At 46.0% G+C, this 20,291-nt stretch overlaps 6 protein-coding genes across 6 annotated transcripts; 3 read left to right on the top strand and 3 right to left on the bottom strand.

The window, feature by feature from the left end:
- Positions 1-122: 122 nt before the first annotated feature.
- Positions 123-3,312, top strand: C8R40DRAFT_1065513 (uncharacterized protein; the record flags this gene model as incomplete). Its single annotated transcript, XM_046225673.1, has 3 exons — positions 123-453; positions 510-1,206; positions 1,260-3,312. The coding sequence occupies 3 exons, from the start codon at positions 123-125 to the stop codon at positions 3,310-3,312; spliced, it is 3,081 nt and encodes a 1,026-aa protein (XP_046091568.1).
- A 171-nt stretch (positions 3,313-3,483) lies between these two features.
- On the bottom strand, positions 3,484-4,830 carry C8R40DRAFT_1033914 (other/AUR protein kinase; the record flags this gene model as incomplete). Its single annotated transcript, XM_046223377.1, has 4 exons — positions 3,484-3,564; positions 3,619-3,698; positions 3,751-4,400; positions 4,451-4,830. The coding sequence occupies 4 exons, from the start codon at positions 4,828-4,830 to the stop codon at positions 3,484-3,486; spliced, it is 1,191 nt and encodes a 396-aa protein (XP_046091567.1).
- Positions 4,831-5,697: 867 nt separating this feature from the next.
- C8R40DRAFT_255658 (6-phosphogluconate dehydrogenase) lies at positions 5,698-7,991 on the bottom strand. The gene is made up of 11 exons (XM_046234503.1): positions 7,785-7,991; positions 7,697-7,730; positions 7,542-7,644; positions 7,072-7,488; positions 6,747-7,013; positions 6,484-6,695; positions 6,372-6,434; positions 6,232-6,316; positions 6,030-6,175; positions 5,901-5,979; positions 5,698-5,848 (listed from the first exon to the last, which is right to left on the bottom strand). Exons 1-11 carry the CDS (start codon positions 7,790-7,792, stop codon positions 5,793-5,795), a joined length of 1,470 nt encoding a protein of 489 aa, XP_046091566.1. The 5' UTR covers positions 7,793-7,991; the 3' UTR covers positions 5,698-5,792.
- A 200-nt stretch (positions 7,992-8,191) lies between these two features.
- On the top strand, positions 8,192-10,844 carry C8R40DRAFT_1032683 (oxysterol binding protein; the record flags this gene model as incomplete). The annotated part of the gene is made up of 9 exons (XM_046223280.1): positions 8,192-8,318; positions 8,368-8,581; positions 8,633-8,747; positions 8,808-8,936; positions 8,976-9,608; positions 9,666-9,865; positions 9,920-10,068; positions 10,131-10,197; positions 10,250-10,844. The coding sequence occupies 9 exons, from the start codon at positions 8,192-8,194 to the stop codon at positions 10,842-10,844; spliced, it is 2,229 nt and encodes a 742-aa protein (XP_046091565.1).
- Positions 10,845-11,048: 204 nt separating this feature from the next.
- Positions 11,049-15,727, top strand: C8R40DRAFT_255796 (glycoside hydrolase family 3 protein). Its single transcript, XM_046234504.1, has 33 exons — positions 11,049-11,291; positions 11,342-11,394; positions 11,449-11,577; positions 11,640-11,677; positions 11,734-11,788; positions 11,846-11,926; positions 11,989-12,037; positions 12,090-12,172; positions 12,235-12,295; positions 12,354-12,430; positions 12,483-12,555; positions 12,629-12,632; positions 12,687-12,710; positions 12,767-12,815; positions 12,881-12,886; positions 12,938-13,012; positions 13,061-13,072; positions 13,136-13,185; positions 13,244-13,287; positions 13,346-13,409; positions 13,465-13,493; positions 13,548-13,652; positions 13,710-13,841; positions 13,905-13,945; positions 14,001-14,041; positions 14,092-14,221; positions 14,274-14,306; positions 14,372-14,518; positions 14,574-14,615; positions 14,670-14,712; positions 14,769-15,044; positions 15,095-15,161; positions 15,217-15,727. Exons 1-33 carry the CDS (start codon positions 11,197-11,199, stop codon positions 15,457-15,459), a joined length of 2,451 nt encoding a protein of 816 aa, XP_046091564.1. The 5' UTR covers positions 11,049-11,196; the 3' UTR covers positions 15,460-15,727.
- C8R40DRAFT_1158022 (uncharacterized protein) lies at positions 15,670-18,650 on the bottom strand (the record flags this gene model as incomplete). The annotated part of the gene is made up of 8 exons (XM_046229691.1): positions 15,670-15,909; positions 15,958-16,041; positions 16,098-16,319; positions 16,371-17,674; positions 17,734-18,111; positions 18,165-18,283; positions 18,334-18,415; positions 18,638-18,650. The coding sequence occupies 8 exons, from the start codon at positions 18,648-18,650 to the stop codon at positions 15,670-15,672; spliced, it is 2,442 nt and encodes an 813-aa protein (XP_046091563.1).
- Between the last annotated feature and the right edge of the window lie 1,641 nt (positions 18,651-20,291).

The raw sequence follows: 20,291 nt of genomic DNA, 5'->3' as shown, positions 1-20,291 counted from the left end.
TCAATTTCAAGAGATCGCTGATGTTTCTCCTCAACAATTATTTTGTTAAAGCAGTGTTTGTTCTGTTATTAAATCGACAGACAGATTCAAAATCGAGTTTTTTCGTCCTGTGAAATTCTACTATGCGGCTTCTCCCTGCACCTATCTGCAGGCTCTACACGCCATCTTATAATTTCATACTCACTGGTTGCTCTGTCGAAGTTCTCATCGTCGATGTTCATGCTTCAGTGGAACTTTCGCAACGGTTTTCCAACCCCACAGGGTACACCCTCAATGCGACGTATGCGTTTGGATTAATGGCAGGCGCTGCGATGTGTGGATTCGAGATGGTCAGGAAGGATGGGACACGAGTCGAGGGTCGTGTCCGAAGTAAGGAAGAGGCGGACAAAGAGTTTCGCCAAGCCAAGCGGGAAGGTAAAACCGCTGCCCTTGGTCGGGAGGAAACGCATGATGGTAAATATATATATGTATCCTTACTATCTGAATGTACGGTGTTGATTCCCTTCAAGTCTTTTCCATCAGCGTCGGGAACATTCAGCCATTCGAAACAGTCACTATCAATCTTCGGTTTATTCAAGCTCTCACTGACGACGAAAACCATGATGAAGTCAAGTTTATCTTTCCTCGTACATATGCTCAACGATACGGGGTTGCACCTACCGTGCCTTCTGCTGCTCGTGAAACTGAAACAGCAATCCAGCCTTTTGATATGAAAGTTGCCGTGCAGCAGGCTGGTCTTATCAAGAGTATCTCCTGCCCTTCAGGTCACCCCATTTCTTTCAAGATAAAATCTGCAGAAGCTACGTCGGCAGAAGTCACCTTGAAAGATACCAGCGGCTTCCTCACGCAGGATGTCATACTCGTTGTCTCCGCGGCCAATCTGGATAACCCGCGTTGCTTCATTGAGGCATATCCTTCGTCACCTAAACACAACACGACAGCCATGGCGTTGACTTTTGTACCACGGTTCGAGGTCCCCGACGTGTCGCAGGGTATGGAATATATTTTCATGATTGACCGTAGTGGGAGTATGTACGGGAGGAACATTCAACTCGTAAAAGATGCGTTAGTGGTACTACTGCGCAGCCTCCCCACCAAGGACACTACGTTCAATTTGGTTTCGTTCGGTTCTCGTGCGACTACGCTTTGGCGTCACAGTAGGGAATATACCCAATCAACGGTAGATGAAGCTACTAATCATGTCGAGTACGTGATGCTTTCGACCTCTTCTTGCTCGCCGCACTGATGGATTCGGTTAGCTCCTTGCAAGCAGATTACGGCGGAACAGAGATCCCCACCGCCTTACGAACCGTGTTTACCTCCCTCCAAAAACCTCTTCGTAAACCTGTTGCGGTTTTCCTCTTGACGGACGGCAGCTCCTGGGACATCTCTGCATGTGTCTCTGTTATTACCGATGCACTTCGCGATCTGCCCGGACCACTACCACAGTCTGATGATCCGAATGCTCAATCGTTCATCAGGGTTTTTACACTGGGTATTGGTGCCGGTGCGTCGTCGGATATGTGTGAGAGTATTGCTAGGGCTGGTGAAGGAGTAGCGGTGTATGCACAGGAGGGGGAAGAGATGGTAGGCAAGTGTGCTAGACTCGTGAGTGCCGCGCGGACACCGCCGATCAGCATCGAAGTTGAATGGATGGGAGTGAGAGAGTCTGACGAGACCAGCGAGTACCAGAAGGAACCAGACAAGATTGCGTCTGTGGGCCATGAGAATGACACATCTGCAGAGAAAGATAAAGATACAGAAGATGATGACGATGCAAAGACTTTGAGGAACGAACCTTCATCTTCATCTTCATCATCTCCAGTCAATCTCTTCAATCCGTTCATCACCAATCTCTCCAGAGAAACTGGTCCTTCTACAAAAGCAAAACTCAATCCTAAACTTCCACCTCCTCCTACAATACAACAAGCTCCCCTCGTAGTGCCAACGATCTTTCCCGGAACACGAACATGCATCTATGCGATCATCAAGAGCGGTTCCGCCTCGTTTCTCAATCTCAAGCACAGCGACGATCCTCTCCCAACATATGTCAAGGTGTGGGGTACCGTAAAGGTTACTGGAAGACGGGTTGAATTGAAGGTTCCAATTACCAGGCTTCTGCAGCCTCAGCCTTCCCAATCTTCCCCATCTTCCACATCTTCGAAATTATATTCCAGTTTATCCTCGTTATTGACTTCACCCCCTCCCCTCACTAAACCAAAACCTTTTCTTCACATCCTCGCAGCCAAAGCTCTCATCACCGACCGCCAAGAAGGAAAGCACGCGTTCCCTTCCTCTATCGCAGAATCCAACTCCTTCAAACTCGACGCTGAAGTCAGACGGTCATACATCAAGAAAGACATCATTCGACTTGGTACGACGTATAGACTTACAAGCGAACATACGAGTTTCATCGCTGTAGACGATAGAGAGCACATGGTTTCGGTTTCGCAGAATTATCATGCACGGGAGCGGTCTTCTACGCAGAACTCTGCTCGCACTTCATATCAATATCTCACTGGGAGCTTCACAGACTCTTACGACCCGATGACTGAAGATATATCATCACATCCTGATGAGTATCCGTATATCCAGGAAGAGTATGGGACTCGAGGAGGTTCATCTCATTACAACCCAAATACTGGGATTATGCATCCGCCATCACCACAGCTTGGATCTGATCATTCACCTGTGACGAGCAGTTCACTTCCTCCAACTCCTGCTTCAAAGAATAAACTACAAGGGTGGTTCGGCAAGCGGCAATCTGTGGACGGGATAAGAAGGCCAAATATGAAGGCCGGTGCCTCGTTCTTCAAGCGTATGTCACTTTCTATATCCATGCCTTCGAATACTTCGGATATCAGTAATTCGGAAACCACCTCCAAGACTGCGACACCAACGTTTTCCCCGCTCGTTTTGAGAACTGTTGTTGCACCGTCTGGCCAAAATTCTTCAACCACCACTACTCCCTCGACGACAGTAGACACGTCGTTGATGTCATCTGGAGAACGATTAGCTTCAATCGCACGTCTGCAACGCTTCGACGGAGGGTTTGCCTGGAGCACAACTATTTTTTCGGTGCTTCAACTTAGTTTCAATGATCTTGATAACATGAAGAGGCAGCTAAGTGAACAAAATATCACTGCCGATATTGCTGCGACGGTGCTTGCATGGGTGTGGTTAGAGAGAAATGGAGGGTATGAGGCGACCGAAATGGCGAAGAAGGCAGGAGAATGGGTAGGAATTCAACTTGGTACACAGGAGAACGAAGAATTAAAGAATAAGGTGTTGGCTGTTATACCATTATCTTGATGACGTTGGTGTCTCGCTCAGCCTCGAAGAATAATTCCAATATGCATCCTACAAAGTTAAATCAAAGCGCAGGAGATGTGATTACAACAAACAACAGTCATGCAGGTAGTATACAAATGTCAGAAGGAAAGCTTGAAACCAGGCAAAGATGTACACAGTAAGTAGATGCTGTCAACCTCTATTCCTTACTACCCATGGGTGCACCATGACTTCGTTAAGCGGGAGACGCTCTGACGGTTCCAACTTTAACAACTGAAATAGAATAGTGAGAGATTAGTCAAAAAAAAAAGACAGCAGCATGCAAACCTTGCTAATTAGATCTCTAGCATCGGCGTCGAAATTCGCGGGAAACTTGTAATCGGCAGTAGCAATCCGCTTCATAGTGTCTGCCTCAATCTGTCAGAAATGAGATACCATTAGCATTGAGGATCCACCTACTTTTGCGGCTCTTAAGGTCCTCGAATGGTGGACTCCCGTTCAGAAACTCATACATCAAAACGCCGAGCGCCCAAAAGTCTACCCATTTTCCGTGTTCTTTATCAAGAACCATCTCCGGGGGTAGATAATCCAATGTACCACACTTAGTCATGCGCCTGTTTCCTGGAGCGTGCACACTCCAACCGAAATCGGCTATCTTCAGTTCGCCATTGAGACCTAGCAGAAGGTTTTCTGGTTTTATGTCTCGATGAATGACGTGCTTTGAATGGAGATACGACAAGGCGTCGGCCATCTGGTAAACATAATTGGCACTGCGTCGCGGTGAAAATGAACCTTGCTTAATCAGCTGTCTGTACATCTCGCCTTGGCCAGCAAATTCAAGCATGAGGAAAACACGCTGTGAATCATGGAAGTAGCCGTACAGGCGTAAAACATTTGGATGTCGAAGGTTCATCTGTATCTCGATTTCGCGCCGAAGTTGTCGTTCACAGCCATCCTTGACAAGCTGGGCTTTGTAGAGGGTTTTCAAGGCGAGGATATATTGCGGTGGCGCTTTCGTTCGGACCATGTACACTCGACCAAATTGTCCTTTGCCCAGTGGTCGACCAATGTCAAAGGCATGTAGAGACCACGTGGCTGTAGGGTTCGACCTAAATTCGATTAAATGTCGGATGATTCTTCAATGTCAAGCAGCGCTCACAGTTTACTCGAGTCAAGAGCAAGGTCTGGAGCCTCGTCCACGGAAACGTGGGCTACATTATCTGCCTCTAATCCTCCGTCATATCTCCCAATGTCAATCGTTTTTGACCCATCAACCGAACCAGTCTTTGTGTGTTTGGATTTCGGCTGTAAGCTTGACTGAGAAGCAGTTGTATGTACAGATTTTTGGCTCTGAGTCTTCAACGAAGATACACTCGCTTTGGATCGTAGGTTCGAACTAGAAGCCGATGGTTTGAGTTTTGTCGGTGGATTAGGCGCAGCATATTTAGTAAGAAGCTTCGAGATGTCAGCAGCGGGCTCCTGTTTTCTTGATATGTCCAGCGAGGAGAGCTGCTGAGTTAGCGTAGTTACAGAGGCCATGACTCGTGGGGAAATAGAAGAGCGTTGAGGTTCAGGTTAGACGCGGGCCGTCGAGGACCAGAGAACACGTGAGCGTATCTTTCTTATTGCCGAACCTTTAGGTAAGGCTCTTTACAAAAATGTCTCGTAGAATGTATGTTGGCCCTTGTCCCACCTCCCACGCCCATATATAGGCAACAGTTACTATATATATCAATATGGGATACACTGTATGAATGAGGTCATTGCTGAACCTTTAGGTAATTCCAAATTCCAGCTATGTACTTCAAATCATGATCCTCAGAAAAATGACATGGAGCACAGTAGTCTGGAAGTCTCTTATCTACTATACTAACCTAGATTAAGTAAAATGCCAAAAAAAACCCACAATTTAGGAAATATTCTAAAAAAATTACTGATTTCTGAGTCTTGCACAAAACAGAGCAAATCAGTCAGCCTGAGCTGGAGGCCATGATCATCTGCAAAACATGTATTTTTGGCTAACCATTCGAGAGCAGCTGAGAGCGCTTCCCAGCATTGAAAGCACCAAAAGCAAGTCCAGCCAGTACCCTTGCTCTGGTGAACATACAGGTTTTGCAGATAGGTTGTGGATGGATTATCCAGCTGATTCTCCTGCAAGTAGACTTGGCATAATGTTTGAACTTATAGCTATTCCCTTGAATCCCCATACTCACTGTAAGGGTAAGCTTTCAAATGCTCTGCTGAAGCCTGATTTCTTATTTTTAGGAGGTGCACTAGTTTATTTAAATGGTGGTTGGCCACCACTTTCATAAAGTGTTCGGCACCTGCCACTTGTGGCCTTTCCCCCAGTCATTAATAATTACATGGCAAATTTGCAATTACACATCCCCTCTATGGATATCGTTCGTTGAGTATATACTGTACATTTCTCCTTTGCTAGTAGAACAACACTGGGGGATAGTGGCACAGATAAGATTCTAAGACGACCTGCCCAACAAACTCTATGTGTTGTAAGTGGAGGCAGAAACGGACCCGCCACGACCGGTCCAATTAACATCTGAAATGAAAACGTAAGTATATTAATACTATAGGTACTGAAGGATACGCACGAATATCTTCACCCTTCTTGAACTTCGCGTTCTCTTTGCCAGGCAGAACACGGAAGGTGTGGGCACCAAAGTAGTCCCGCTATAATACACAATCAACTCTTGCTCAGACTCGAAATTCTCAGAACGCACCTGAGCCTGAAGAAGGTTGGCAGGAACAATGTCACTCCTGTAACCGTCGAAGAAGGCAAGAGCAGTGCTAAATGCAGGCGTAGGAATACCCCAGAGGACCGCCTGGGCAATCACACGTCTCCATCCAGGCTGGGCCTTGTGGACCGCTGTTGCAAATGATTCAGGTTGGGATAAACAAACCAAGCAGAAAATTACCACTAACCCTTGTTGAAGAAGTCATCGAACAGAAGAGACTCAAGTTTGAGATTGTTGTTGTATGCTTTGGTGATGTCACTCAAGAACACACTCTGAAAAAAAAAGAGTCAATGTACCGATAACTATATTGAATGGTACTAGATTTACTTTGATGATACATCCACCACGCCACATAGAGGCAATTCCGGCATAGTTGAGATTCCATCCAAGCTATGAATGGGGGATGAGAGATAGACACAAGGAAGAAAAATCAACTTACGTCGCTTGCGGTCTGCCGCATTAACATGAACCCTTGGGTATAGGAGATGATCTTAGATGCGTAAAGAGCCTGCTCCAGGTCATCGATGAACATCTGCTTGTCACCGCGGAATGGCTCCTTTTGGGGACCGGCGATGACTTTGCTAGCACGAGTACGCTCTTCCTTGAGGGCAGACAAAGTACGAGCGAAAACAGCCTCGCCAATGAGAGTGACTATTGCAAATGGATAAGAAAGACGATACGCTACTGAATGGAGAAACAAACCAGGTGATCCAGCATCGAGAGCAGCTATGGCAGTCCACTTGCCAGTACCCTTCTGACCAGCCTTATCCAAGATCTTGGCGACAACCGGCTCGCCATCGTCATCCTTGAACTTGAGTATGTCTGCGGTGATTTCGATCAAGAAAGAATCAAGAACACCCTTGTTCCACTTCAGGAAAATGTCGGCAATTTCGTCCTCACTTAATCCCAAACCGCGCTTGAGAATATCGTATGCCTCAGCAATAAGCTGCATGTCACCGTATTCAATACCTGATAAGTTTTAGGTTAGTCAGATAGTCATGATTAGGTAGAGAGCATATATACTCGCCGTTGTGAACCATCTTGACGTAATGTCCAGCACCAGTCTCACCAACCCAATCACAGCAAGGTTCACCGTATGCTTGAGCAGCGGTCTTCTGGAAAATCTCTTTGATATGTGGCCAAGCAGCTGGGGAACCACCGGGCATGAGGGAAGGACCATGGCGTGCGCCCTCCTCACCACCGGAAACACCAGAACCAACAAAAAGGAGGCCCTTAGCCTCCAATTCTTTCGTGCGGCGGATGGAATCCGGATAATGAGAATTACCACCATCGATAACAATGTCGCCCTTCTCAAGGTGAGGTATGAGCTGAGCAATAAAGTCGTCTACAGCCTGTCCGGCTTTGACGAGGAGAATGATTTTGCGGGGTGTTTTAAGTTTCGAGCAAAGCTCCTGAATGGAGTGAGCACCCTGGATTTTGGTGCCTATACAGACATCATTCAAGGTTATGCGTATATGAGTGATTGCAAGCGCTAACCTTTCGCTTCGTTAGCCAGGAAACGGTCAACCTTCTCAGTAGTACGATTGTATGCAACAACGGTGAATCCCTTGTCGTTCATATTAAGGATCAGATTTTGACCCTACGAAGAGCGACTTAATGGAATATATGGGTGACGACGACGAGTAACAAACCATAACGGCCAAACCAATAAGACCAATGTCGCCGCTACAGGGAGCGATGAGTAAGATAACATTGGAGATGATACAAGATAGCGCTCACGTTGCCATGTTTGCTTTACAGTAGAGTCAAAAATGAAGATGGTAGTACGGAGTAAAGATGGGGGGAAACGTCGACGATCTTTTCTGCTCATCGATGCTCGGGCCGGCCGCGGGTAGCTGATTCATCGATAGAGAAAGACGTAAGCAAAGTTACTCTTTCTCCTTTCTCCTGGAGGTACCCTCCCTTGTGTAAGTAAAAGCATTACTTTCCAGTGAAAACCCGGTAACCCAGGGTGTCCGTGTGAGATGCCTTGGACAGAATAATTTCGGGTATGTATTTCCTCCGGTGAGGCACGGCTGTACTCCCGGCCCGTCTCCGATTAGACCTAACCCTAAGCCGCCGTTGTTCAACGCGAACGGTGGAGGGGCCGCAACTGGACAGTGGAAAGCATTCTGTCTACATCTCTCATGGGCGACACTCACCAACCGGCCTACGCAGTCGCTCGAACATCCCTCACTCTTATTTCCGGCTTGCTCAGTGGGCCAATACTTCAAGAAGGATGGATACTAAAGAAACGAAGGAAAAAGATGCAAGGTATGGGTATTAGTTCTTCCCAAGCTACTCTTTCTGACTTGTTCCCCAGGATTTGCTCGTAGATATTTTATGCTTGATCAATCTGGCATTCTTTGCTACTCCTTTGAGCCCGGACAACCTATCCGAGATCAAATACATCTCCCAAATGCAGCTATTTCCACTGCTTCAGGGCGAAAGGATATTCACATTGATTCTGACAGAGCGACTTTTCACTTGAAGTGCCTGAGTACGGAGGATTTTACCCAGTGGATGGGAGCATTTAGGTGATACTGCAGAGTCTTGCTCTCCCATTCTTCTGACAAGTCAAAATCCAGGAAATTCTCAGCACATGCGCCAGAATCTTATAGATCTGCAAGTATCAGAGCGTCGTCTCGTCAGAGCATCGTGAGGTTGAATAGATCTGCTGTGATAGCAGAAGAAATGGGCACAGTATGTATATCCTGCCGTTCGTAGTCGCACTCTCAAACACACGTCGTGATGTTTTAACAGACGCTACTTGAACTAGAGGATGCATTTGCTAATCTACGTAACACTGTGAAACGAACAGCCAGTGGAAGTAGAGACAAATCGAAGGAGAGTGCATCCGTGTTCGGTTTATTCAAGAAAGGCTCGTATGATGTTGATACTTCCTCACTTCTGTATGAAACTTATTAATAGACAGGCCATCATCATGGAACCCACGAATCTCACAACGACGTGCCTCGACCTGAAGTCATTGATCCTACATCATATCAACGAATTCATGTGGCGCTAGAATCTCTCAAAGTACAACACGGAACGCTACTCAAATCCTTACAAAGTATCTCCATTCTCGAAACGACACAATCTTCGCATCCATCCGCGCAAGTGTCCCCACTTCCACGTACAACGGAAGAAGAGGAAAGAGGAGAATCTTCACCAGACAGCGCCTCAGAAAGAAAAATTACATCTTCTATCATACGACGCTCAAAACGAACGTCTGTTGCCACAACCATAACTGACAGTCTTAATGAATGGTTCGATGCCTCGGAGGGCGAAGGTGTTCAAGAATTTGTTCTAGATGAACAGACCTCACCGGATAATGGAGAAATGCCCAGTCGTATTACAACGACCGATAGTCAAAGTTCCCTGGATCACGCCGAAGAATCTAGCATAGACACTGATATAGAAGACGTGGGAGGAGAACCATCGGTTTTGGATCAGGTCGCGCGCACTTCACAAGCTCAGGTTGTTCGGAGGACTCATCTTCCGGCACCGATAACAGGGGATGAGGGAAGTTTGTTTGCTGTGTTGAAGAAGAATGTTGGAAAGGTATAACTGTATTGGCACAATGTTCCCAGACATTTCTCACAGCCATACACGACCTAGGATCTATCCACAATTGCATTTCCGGTCTCGTTCAACGAGCCTCTTACTCTTCTACAACGGGCTGCTGAGGAACTAGAGCACTTTGATTTGCTCAATCGAGCAGCGGCCACATCTGACCCCGTAGAACGAATGCAATTTGTTGCTGCGTTTGCAGTCTCGGGTTACGCGCATACCAGATACCGAACGGGTAGGAAAGGCTTGTACGTGGGCTTCATTTTCCACACTTCTGTAAACATTTCTCAGTCGCTCCTAAGTAACCCCATGCTCGCGGAAACTTTCGAAGACTCGCGGATGAAATTTATTGCGGAGAAGGTGCGACACAATCCCGTTGAATTAGCCTATCACGCCGAAGGAGACAATTGGGAAGTCTATGCCACCTCCTCTGGAAAAACCAAGTTCTGGGGTACGCAAGAAGTAATACTTGAGTGTTTACCGAATATTTGCCGACTGATTACTTTTCAACAGGAAAAAGTCTGGAGATTATTCCTCTAGGGACGACACACCTCAAAATAGGAAATGATCATTATCAATGGTTGGTTCTCTTAACGATGTTGTTGATATCTGATCTGAGCTCTTTCTCGCAGGAAAAGGCCATCTTCCTTCATGAGGAATTTGGTGGTTGGAACCAAATATCTAGAACATGTTGGAAAAATGACCATTGAGAACGTTAACGGTCGGGATCGTTGTGTCATGGAATTCAAACAAAGCGGATACTGGGGTGAAACCAATTTGGTCTCTGGGCACGTCCACGATGCATCAGGGAAAGTTGCTTCACAGTTAGAAGGAAAATGGGATGAACACTTATCTCAGGCGGTTGATGCATCTCATTTCACATTGCTTTGGCGTGCACATCCGTGGCCAAAGCATACCCATGAATATTATGGTTTCACATCGTTCAGTATGACATTGAACGAGATCACACCTGACCTTGCGGAGAAATTACCTGTTACTGATTCGCGTTATCGCCCTGATGTACGAGCATTAGAAGAAGGAGACATAGACCGAGCTGAGGCAGAAAAGGTCCGAGTTGAAGAAATGCAACGATCAAGGAGACGAGAGGGAAAAGAACCTCAGGCGCGATGGTTCAAATTGGAGGGAGACGAATGGGTTTATAATGGAGGATATTGGGAAGCTAGAGCTAGAGGATGGAAAGACGCCAAAATAGATCCGCTTTGGTAATGTACTACCGTTTTAATGCATACCTTACTTATTCCCCCCTCTAATTTACTCTAGAGTATATGAGGCATATGTTCATATCATACATACTTCGAGATTCATAAATCAACGAACTTGGTCGAATAAGATAACTCCTGTACGCCCGAAGTGTATCCAGTTTTAGTTTGTTCTTGAGGATGCTTGGTTGCAAAAACCTCATTAGACCTACCACCACTATCACCTGATCGGTGTACGAGTTGCCTTCTGAACTTGTTCCGCAAAATCTCCGCACTTGAAGACTAAATTCGTGGCAATTCGCCGACAACGAGAGATAAAAGGATGAGAAGCTCATTTATCTCAAAATCCGAAGCTCGATATGCTTTTCCAGCTAGTTGTTGGGAGTCTTGGTGTCCTCGCATGTTCTGTTAAAGCTCAACAATCCGTCTATCAACAATGTGGAGGTATAGGATGGTAAATTTCGACCTAGAATATTTGGAGAAATTTCTGAATCATTCTATCAGGTCGGGGGCTACGACTTGTACGAGCGGGAGCACCTGTACAGTGATTAATCCTTGTACTAGCAGTGTTCCGTTTCTTTCTATATCCACAAATTCAACGGTATTGCTAGATTATTCTCAATGTCTTCCTGGCTCAGCTTCGGCACCTTCAAGCACTTCGACTTCTGCATCTAGCACTTCCACTGCGTCCAGTACTACTTCGACCTCTAGCACAAGTGCTCCTTCTAGTACCTCTCCCGGTAAGCATCTTCGACCGTGATTCCTGTTTCCCATGGCATTCGACCGACTAACGAACGCATAGCGAACCTGTCCCCAGAATGGGCAGCAGCATACACAAAAGTAAACGAATCGGTAAACTGACGTCGGAAATTTGCTAACTTCATAATATCGATCAGGCGCAAGCTGCTGTGCTCAAGCTTTCTTTGGCTGATAAAGTCAGTCTGGGTAGTGGTACGCACCTTTCCAGCACAGCCTATCCGATTATCACTTGATTTCAATGTCTTCCAGGTGTTGGCTGGGAAAAGGGTAACTGTGTTGGAAACACACCCCCGATCTCTTCCATCTCCTTTCCTGGTCTATGTTTAGAAGGTGAACTCGAATTCTGAATGCTTAAATTCACTGCTATGTGCCAATAATCACGAATTTCACAGATAGCCCTTTGGGAGTTCGCGATGCAGATTTTGTCTCGGCATTCCCTCCGTTAGTCTCGTTATCCTTCCACCGGCGGCATTGGTTTACCCCCCAATGACAGTGCTATCAATGTAGCTGCTACGTTCAACCGAACTTTGATGCAACAAAGGGGAGTAGCGATGGGGCAGGAATTTCGCGGAAAAGGTGTAAACGGTGAAACAAAAGTCCATATTCGCCGACCAGACCAGGAACTCATGATACACTAGTCGCCCTCGGACCAATGATGAACCTTATGCGCGCGCCCGCTGCGGGGAGAAATTGGGAAGGGTGGGCACAATGCGTCCCATATCAACGATAAAATTCTGAATTCATCCATACTCTGTAGATTTGGTGGAGATCCATTTTTATCTGGAGAGGGTGCCTACGAAACGATCATGGGTATACAATCTACGGGGGTTCAAGGTTTCTGCATTCTAGTTTCGGAGAAATGTTGGTACTTAAGTAAAGTTTACAGCAACTGCAAAACATTACATCAACAACGAGCAAGAACATTCACGGACAACCAGTAGTTCGGAAGTAGATGATAGGTTTGTACAGTCCCCAGATTATTCCATTCATGGCTGTAACTCACAGCAAAATCCCTCGTTGACATTTTTCTAGAACGGTATGAGTACATCTGTTTCGTATTTCCTTGGTGACACTCATTCGTCAGGAATAGGAGCATGAACTCTACGCAATTCCGGTAGGAGCAGTTTGGCTCAACGTACACAGCTACTACATTGAAATTCAAAACGCCAGTTTTTGCGCAGTGTGCAGGCTAATGTAGCTGCCGTCATGTGCAGCTATAGTACGTTGGAAATCCTGTTTATTTCTGGGGCAAATTACAAGTACTCACTCTTGGCGTCTCCTTAGATCAAAGTGCGTTCACTCTCACCTATCCAGTCAACAATGCCTGACTTTCTCCCCTAGTCAATGGAAGTTTTGCATGCGAAAATGACAAGACACTGAATGGGATTCTCAAGGGCGAGTTGGCGTTCCCGGGATGTACGTACCGATTGTTCGTAGTGTTGGCTGTTACTAACTATAGTCTAGATGTCATGTCAGGTGAAACTCCTACTCTTGGCTGAGGTTTGAATTTATTTCATCGCTAAACACAATCGCAAGTAGATTGGGGAGCGACACACTCTACCGCCCCCGCTGTCAATGCAGGCTTAGACGTAAATCACTGGCTGGCAATCCAGCTTTGGAGTTAAATTAATGAAACATTTCACTTAGATGACCATGCCTGGGGATATGGGAGCCCTTGGAGCTGGAGGAAAGTAAGAGACTTCATGCTGATCTTTTTTTGTGGTAGTATCTTCATCTTCTGTCCTCCAGTTGGTTCGGACAAAATCTCGTAGATGCAGTGAACAACGGGAGTGTCTCTGAGGCCAGAGTCACAGTGAGTTTTCTGTTTCTTTTGAAAAGTCGTTTGATTGGACTCGACTATTCGAAAGGATCTGGCTACCCGCGTTTTAGCTGCATGGTAAGTGCTGAGTCCGATATGAGTAGTCCTTGAGACTCTTCTAACTTTCTCTAGGTATCTTGTCGGTCAAGATTCAGACTACCCCTCTGTAAATTTCGACGCATGGAATTTGAATGCGCCCGTGAATACGCACGTTAACGTGCAGGCCGATCATAAAGAGTAAGCCGTGTGGGATTCACGTCCAATGAGCCCTTCTCACAAAATTCATCTTCATAGTTTGATTCTTGAGATTGACCGAGCGTCCACAGTATTGCTGAAGAACACCGCGGGTGTCCTTCCTCTCAAGAAGCCATCTACACTAGCAATAGTTGGAAATGGCGCTTTCAATAGCTCGAAAGGTCCTAATGGGTAGGCGATCTCCTTTGTCATATAATAATTCTAAATTCAACTATCTATCTTTCGTTGAAACAGCTACAGTGATCGTTCGGGCGATGATGGTGTATTAGCCATGGGTAAGCATCATTTTCTCCGATGGTCGACATGTATTCAATCCAGGCCAACGCATAGGTTGGGGGAGTGGAACAGACAACTTCCCGTACTTAATTGCTGTAAGTTTTCTTTCTCAATGTCATAAAAACTATTCCAACTTTTGTGCTAGCCCATAGACGCCATAACCTCGCGAGCGTCTACTCAGGGGACCGTTGTCTCCTCATCGTCTAGCGATACAGATTTGAATGGTGCTGCTGCTGCTGCAATCAATAAAGATGTTGCCTTGGTCTTCATCACTGGTAATAACAGATCGAACATACTCCAAAGGCGATCGGTTGATGATTGTTTTAGCTGATTCTGGGGAAGGCTATTTGACAGTCGAAGGTTTTTATCCTGTCTCAAACCCCTTTGTTCGCTATCTGGAGGTTGATCGAAAATCGGTTATCCAGGAAATGAGGGTGATCGTAATGATCTTTCAGCATGGCACAGTGGTGATGCACTAGTCTCCCAAGTGGCCAGTGTGAACTCCAACACCGTCGTTGTAGTCAATAGTGTCGGACCTATCATCATGGAAGCATGGATTGATAATGCCAATGGTGTGCACTAATGCTTCGGAATAACTGTCGCCCAACTTTTGATTACACATTGTAGTGACTGCCGTCGTATGGAGTGGTTTACCTGGACAGGAAGCAGGTACCTATTGTGAACATTCTTATTTTGAAAAACTGATATTGATGCATGTTGCAGGAAATGGCGTCACCGACATTTTGTACGGTGATTACAACCCAAGGTACGTGTCTTCTTGTATTAGATCAACCAACCATTCGATGAAGACCTACGTTGTAGCGGACGGCTCCCATTCACCATTGCCAAAGCCACAACCGATTATTCCGCACAGGTAATATACCAGGACGCTCCGGATTCCAACATCCTTCCGATTCCATACAACGAAGGCATTTTTATTGACTATCGTCATTTTGACGCGGCCGATATTGCCCCTCGATTCGAATTCGGTTTCGGGTTATCATACACAAGTTTCGCATATTCAGGTATCAGCGTTTCAGGTTCTACTTCCAGCAGTTCAAGCGCTCCCTCCGGTCCTGGCGCGATATTGAATCCTTGGTAAGATTCGTAGGGCTCAAGGTGCATTTCATACTTATCGCGAGAATCAGGTTTCATGATGCAGTAGTGACAGTGACGTTCACAGTGGATAATAACGGCACTGTTGCTGGAAATGAGGCGAGTTCTTGTCTTTATGAATATCTTAAGCATAATGCTGATTCAGTATACTCAGATTCCACAGCTATACATTACTCTACCTCCCTCTGCGGGAGCTGCACCGATGAACTTGAAAGGCTTTGACAGTGTTTTCCTTGCTCCCGGGGAAAGTACACAGGTCACCATGAGTCTTTCGAGATTTGACTTTTCGGTGTGGGACGTCCCAAGTCAGCAATGGGTTATCCCCTCCGGAACTTCGACAATTTCTATCGGTGCCAGCAGTCGGGATATACGCTTGACACACACCATTACAAATTAAAGAAGTGTAGTTTAGAATTAGTTTGAAATTTCCCACTTTTGAACTATACCCAATGTGTTTACCAAGCTACACTTTTTCTGTCACTCGCGGTTGTGAGAATCAGATCAGGCGTAAACGGGAGAGCAGACAAGCGAAGTCGCTGCGCATTGTGCGCATACCTCAAATGAGGGGAGCGATGAAACAGATACAACGGTGTATGTTACAAGACAACTACATTCCCATCCCATCGTCTTCACGACCCCAACCGCTGACGACGACGTCTTCAGCCTCTTCAACGAGAGAGTCTGGTTCCAGTTCCTCCAAGTCAACTTTTGAAGCCTCTTGTAACGATGTCTCCACAGCTCGGCTATCCGTAGACACTGACCCGATAGGAGAGGATGTTGGCTGACCAGTGAGCCATGCCACCTTGACCGAGCCAACCATAGGAATGCTGGTTCCTTTTGCAAGACCCTAAAACAGGATCAGGATCAGGAGTTGATACTAGATACGAGTTTTTACCTGTTCCGCGGCAGTTCGCGTCCGGAAGGATACGACCATGTCTCCGGTTTCAGTTTGGGTGACGGATTCCATTTGGCCTGTAGTCTACAAGCCCGTCACGAGTCAGTGCCATTTTGATTTATGTAGACTGAAGATCCCACCTCATACCAGTCCCGCAAAGCCTGCTCATTCTCGCTGCTGACACCCTTGACAAGAAGTCTTTTAGGACGATTGTCAAGGGTCATATTGGTCCGTGGTGGGCCTCCACGAGGGCCGCCTCGGAAATACGATCCTCGAGTTCCCCGACCGCGGCCTCTGTAGCCTCGATAGGATGGCCCAGGATGAGTTGAATGTGGATCGTCAGATATACCGAGGCTTGCAGCCTGCGCAAAGATTCAATATTGAAAACGAAGCAACAAATAGGGAGCACTAACCTCCGCCTTTAAGCGTTCGAGTTTGGCTTTCAGATGCTCTGTTGTCTCATCGTCTGCTTTTGCATTGACCTGTACGTCAGTGCTATGCAGCTCAAGCTCCTTGTCTAGCCTTTCCCGTTCCTTTATCTGTTTATCGTCTTTTGAAGGCAAAGGAATCGCTGAAGATGCCTTCATTTCTTCATCCAATTGTTTGAAACGATCCATAATTTTCTTCTTTTCCTCTATTGAGGAAGCACTTATTAAAGAAGTCATGAGTGACTTTTGTTCAGCTATCTGCTTATCCAGCAGTTGTTGCTTTTCAGCAAGCGCCGCTGCAGTGGATGTCACAGAGCTTTTCCGAGGCGGTGCAGTTGTTGGTGTTGGCGACGTAATTTTGTTCGCAGATGTCTTCGCTAATACAGGCGCCGAAGCTGCTAATGCTCGACGACCTGCGTCACCGTGTCCCTCCATAGGTCGATGCCAGAAAACTTTGACAAACCGATTATTGAAGACAGCGTCTTCAGACTTCCACGCGGCGTGTGCTTCTTCATGCGTCGAGAAGCTGATGAGGGCCTTTTGCTGCCCTTGATCGATAGCGACGTTGGTAACAGTCCCGAATCGCTTGAACCAGTCGTTGACTTGTGTCAGACTGAGCTTGTCCTCAGGAATCTTTTCCAATACTAGGGTCTTATCTTTCCGTCTTTCAGGTTGGAAAGTGGCGTGGTCACCGTTGAAGGCACCAGGTTGGCGTCCTCGTCCATTGGCTCTACCTCCGCCACGGCCACCGCGCCAATTACCGATAGGAATGTGCCCAGCAAGTGACATTTCCATGTCAACATCTTGGGGAAAATTCCTGAGTGTGGGTAGGACGTTGGGCATATATGAAGGTTCTGGGTGATTGGGCAATGACTGCAGGGGAGGATTTTGAATAGGGCTGGTGCTCGAATTTGCTGGAGAATGGGTGGAATGGGTGGCGGGATTGGGCGTGACAGCGTTATGAGGTACTTCGGGAGTGAGATCCTGAATGACAGGCAGTTCTCCACTTATAGTTGATTTATGGACGACTCGACTTGCGCCTTCTTCTTGTTGCATGCGAGGTAAAACAGCGGGTCTTGCTTGATTATTTCGACTGCTTCCCATAAGTCTCATATCCATTTGGGCCTCTCTCGGGTCGTAAGCAGCAGCGGGACCGCTTCCCATCCCCAAGCCATTCCCAAGCATCGGCATGAACGGCATCCCACCGTTGATATAAAGCTGGTCAGGAACAAGCGCGTCTTCACCGTGACTAAATTTGCACAAGGCGCCGCGAGAGCAGAATCCGAGATCTTGGGATTTAAAAAAAAGTAAAAATTTCGTTCTGGTGAATTAGTAACTCTGGACACACTGTAATAATCTCTGCATATTCGCTTCTGGTCAGGCGGTTGGTATGCATTTATCGGGCCAATTCCATTGCCACGACCTCTATTTGAATATGCGCTTGCAGATCGAGCATCCGAACCTCCTCCCCCTCGGCCATTGGGATATCTAGAGTGCAGGCCTTCAATCCTGGGCCCTTTTGAGGATGGTCGGCCACCAGGGTCTGGATTTTCCAAACTGCGCTTGCGGCTTCCTTCCGGTGAGGTAGGTGAAGATAGCAATGCATCCAGAGGAATTGGTATACCGGTATCGAGGGATTTAGGCGCTGCAGGAGGTTCGTCTGTATATGGAAGGTAGGATTTGGTCCTTAGAGCAGTAAAAAGCGTATCAATGAATGGTGTGCATTCTACAAGGCAGATTTGAGCAGTGAGAGGAGCAATCAAGTATCTTAAGACGCACCTTTTTCAAGAAATTCATCCAACTGCGATTTCAGGTCATTTTTCATCTCGGGCTCCGGAACATTATGCTTCAATAGTGCCAGTATGTAGTCTGCCAAGGCACCAGGCTCGGCATCGCATCTAGTAGAATTAGCGGACGCAAGATGAGAGTACAATTACAACGACCGTACATTGGTTCGAGGGTTCTGATAAGCCAAGGTTTCAAGTGTGGGGCATTTGATTCTTCAAATATCATCGAGTTAGAGGATTTGGCTGGGGGTACTTATGAGAATCTAAGGTTGCTTCGAACACTGAAAGTGAATAAAATTGGCTAAGCGGTAATGACGGCAATTTCCGAGAATTGATCAGTCACTCTCTATCATGTGATCGGAATAAACGCGGTCGCGTTTCAACTTTCGACACCTTGAATATGACTGGGGGGTAAGGCCGCAAGCGGCGGGTGCCGAACATTTTCAATTACAAACTTACTATTACAAGAAAACAACATAGAGTAAGTAAAAACAAAGATTCCCAGAGAAGTGAAAATGTCCCTTTTGCTTCTGATGCATTCGGTGCAGAGTTTGATCCACTATGAGAAGCATGCCTGTCCCACTTTTTGCTGCCCCCTTCAGCAAATACAACTGGGTGACCAAGCCAGATGTCAGGCAGAGGCATGTTCTGGGATAAACTTGCCCTTGGCAACCATTGGCCATTAGGACAGGAAGTGGAATGATGGTTAATGAAAAATGAAACTCAAGAAATATGAAAATAGTAGCTACATAAGAATTATCAACAGCTGTTATTAGCTGTTGACACTCTACTTAGCCTGTGCTGGAAACCTTGAGTAATACCATGACAAGTCATTTTCTGCAGCCTGTGCTGTTTTTGCAGCCAGGTTCTCAGTTCTCTTTAACTCAGATCGTAGTTCTTCTGAAATGTGATTTCTAATTTTGTTGATACTAAATGGCCGTAAGATACAGAGACCTTTCAATGAACGGACACGAGAAAGCATCACATATGCACTTTGGATTGAGCGGCAACTAGCAAAGTCTATGCAGGCTACATTCATTGAACGGCCCTGGGCATTATGTGATGTAAAGGCAAAAGCAGGAATCAAAGGAAGCTGCTTTCGAGTTGCTGAGTACAATTTCTCAGAATTTGGCAAATGAAATTTGAAACTTTGAGTGATTGGCTTCAGAATGACACGGTTTGGGTGCACTGGATCATTGCTCTTGTATCCAGGAAAATCTACAGTGGCTGACACTGCATAATACCTATCATCATGTATTTCATATGTTAATGAAACCAATGTACCTAGACTACCATTTGACAAACCTAGTTCAGTTGCAATATTTTCAGTTGCAAAGACTGGCATTCCTGGAATATATGGTACCTTACCCCCCAGATCCTGAGCATCTTTCACAGGAATTTTCCATGCAGCTTCAGCTGCAATACCTTTGATGACTTTTTTATTTTTGCCACGTCCACGTGTGTCAGTTGAATGACAAATATGGAATTCTTGACCTGTTACTCTGGCAAATGCTTTTGCTGACTCAAAATTGTGTGCATCTCTTGCTGCATTTGTATAAGTAATTAAAGGACATACATTTTCAGGATTTGTTATCCATTGTGTGATGTCAATGAGGCTCTTTGTCTCATTAGAGCATGCTTCATTACTCAGCACATATTTATCCAGAATATCTTTATCTGCCTGGATACAAGTACCAGTGCGTAATCGGCTGAGAATGTCAATTAACACATTATTTCCTTTTTGACGCATTATTTCTGAGAGAACAACAACTTTATCTATTTGATGCCAAGCTTGTATTCCCTTAACTTCATACTGTGTTTTGTTATTTAATGCATTCAGACGTGTTGATTCATAGCATTTCACAAGTTCATGGTCAAACAAAGGTTTTGCTCTTGGTGGTGGTAGTTGAGCTGGATCACCACAGGTCACAATGTTTAGTTTTCCAAATGGATGCTCAGTTATGCCTTTTGCAATAGAACAATATTCAGAAAGAAGGCTAACATTCTCTGGACTCATGAAGTATATCTCATCCACTACCAATGTACGTATAGGGGCAAACCGCTTTTCTAACTGACTTCGTATTTTTTGTCCACCTGCAGTATCAGCCTTCATTGTTGA

Source organism: Lentinula edodes (assembly GCF_021015755.1).
Source record: "Lentinula edodes strain Le(Bin) 0899 ss11 chromosome Unknown C8R40scaffold_2, whole genome shotgun sequence".
Classification (NCBI taxonomy): Eukaryota; Fungi; Basidiomycota; class Agaricomycetes; order Agaricales; family Omphalotaceae; genus Lentinula; species Lentinula edodes.
This window is presented reverse-complemented; position numbering and strand designations above follow the sequence as displayed.

Coding starts and splice junctions, on each gene's coding strand:
- C8R40DRAFT_255658 (XM_046234503.1), bottom strand. Junction 7,014..7,071: donor CGTCAAGATGGTTCACAACG/GCGAGTATATAT, acceptor AAAACTTATCAG/GTATTGAATACGGTGACATG. Junction 5,980..6,029: donor CCAACCTTCTTCAGGCTCAG/GTGCGTTCTGAG, acceptor TGTGTATTATAG/CGGGACTACTTTGGTGCCCA.
- C8R40DRAFT_255796 (XM_046234504.1), top strand. CDS start 11,197: ATGCTTTTCCAGCTAGTTGTTGGGAGTCTTGGTGTCCTCGCATGTTCT. Junction 12,173..12,234: donor GCAGGAATTTCGCGGAAAAG/GTGTAAACGGTG, acceptor ATGATACACTAG/TCGCCCTCGGACCAATGATG. Junction 13,653..13,709: donor GTGCAGGCCGATCATAAAGA/GTAAGCCGTGTG, acceptor TCATCTTCATAG/TTTGATTCTTGAGATTGACC.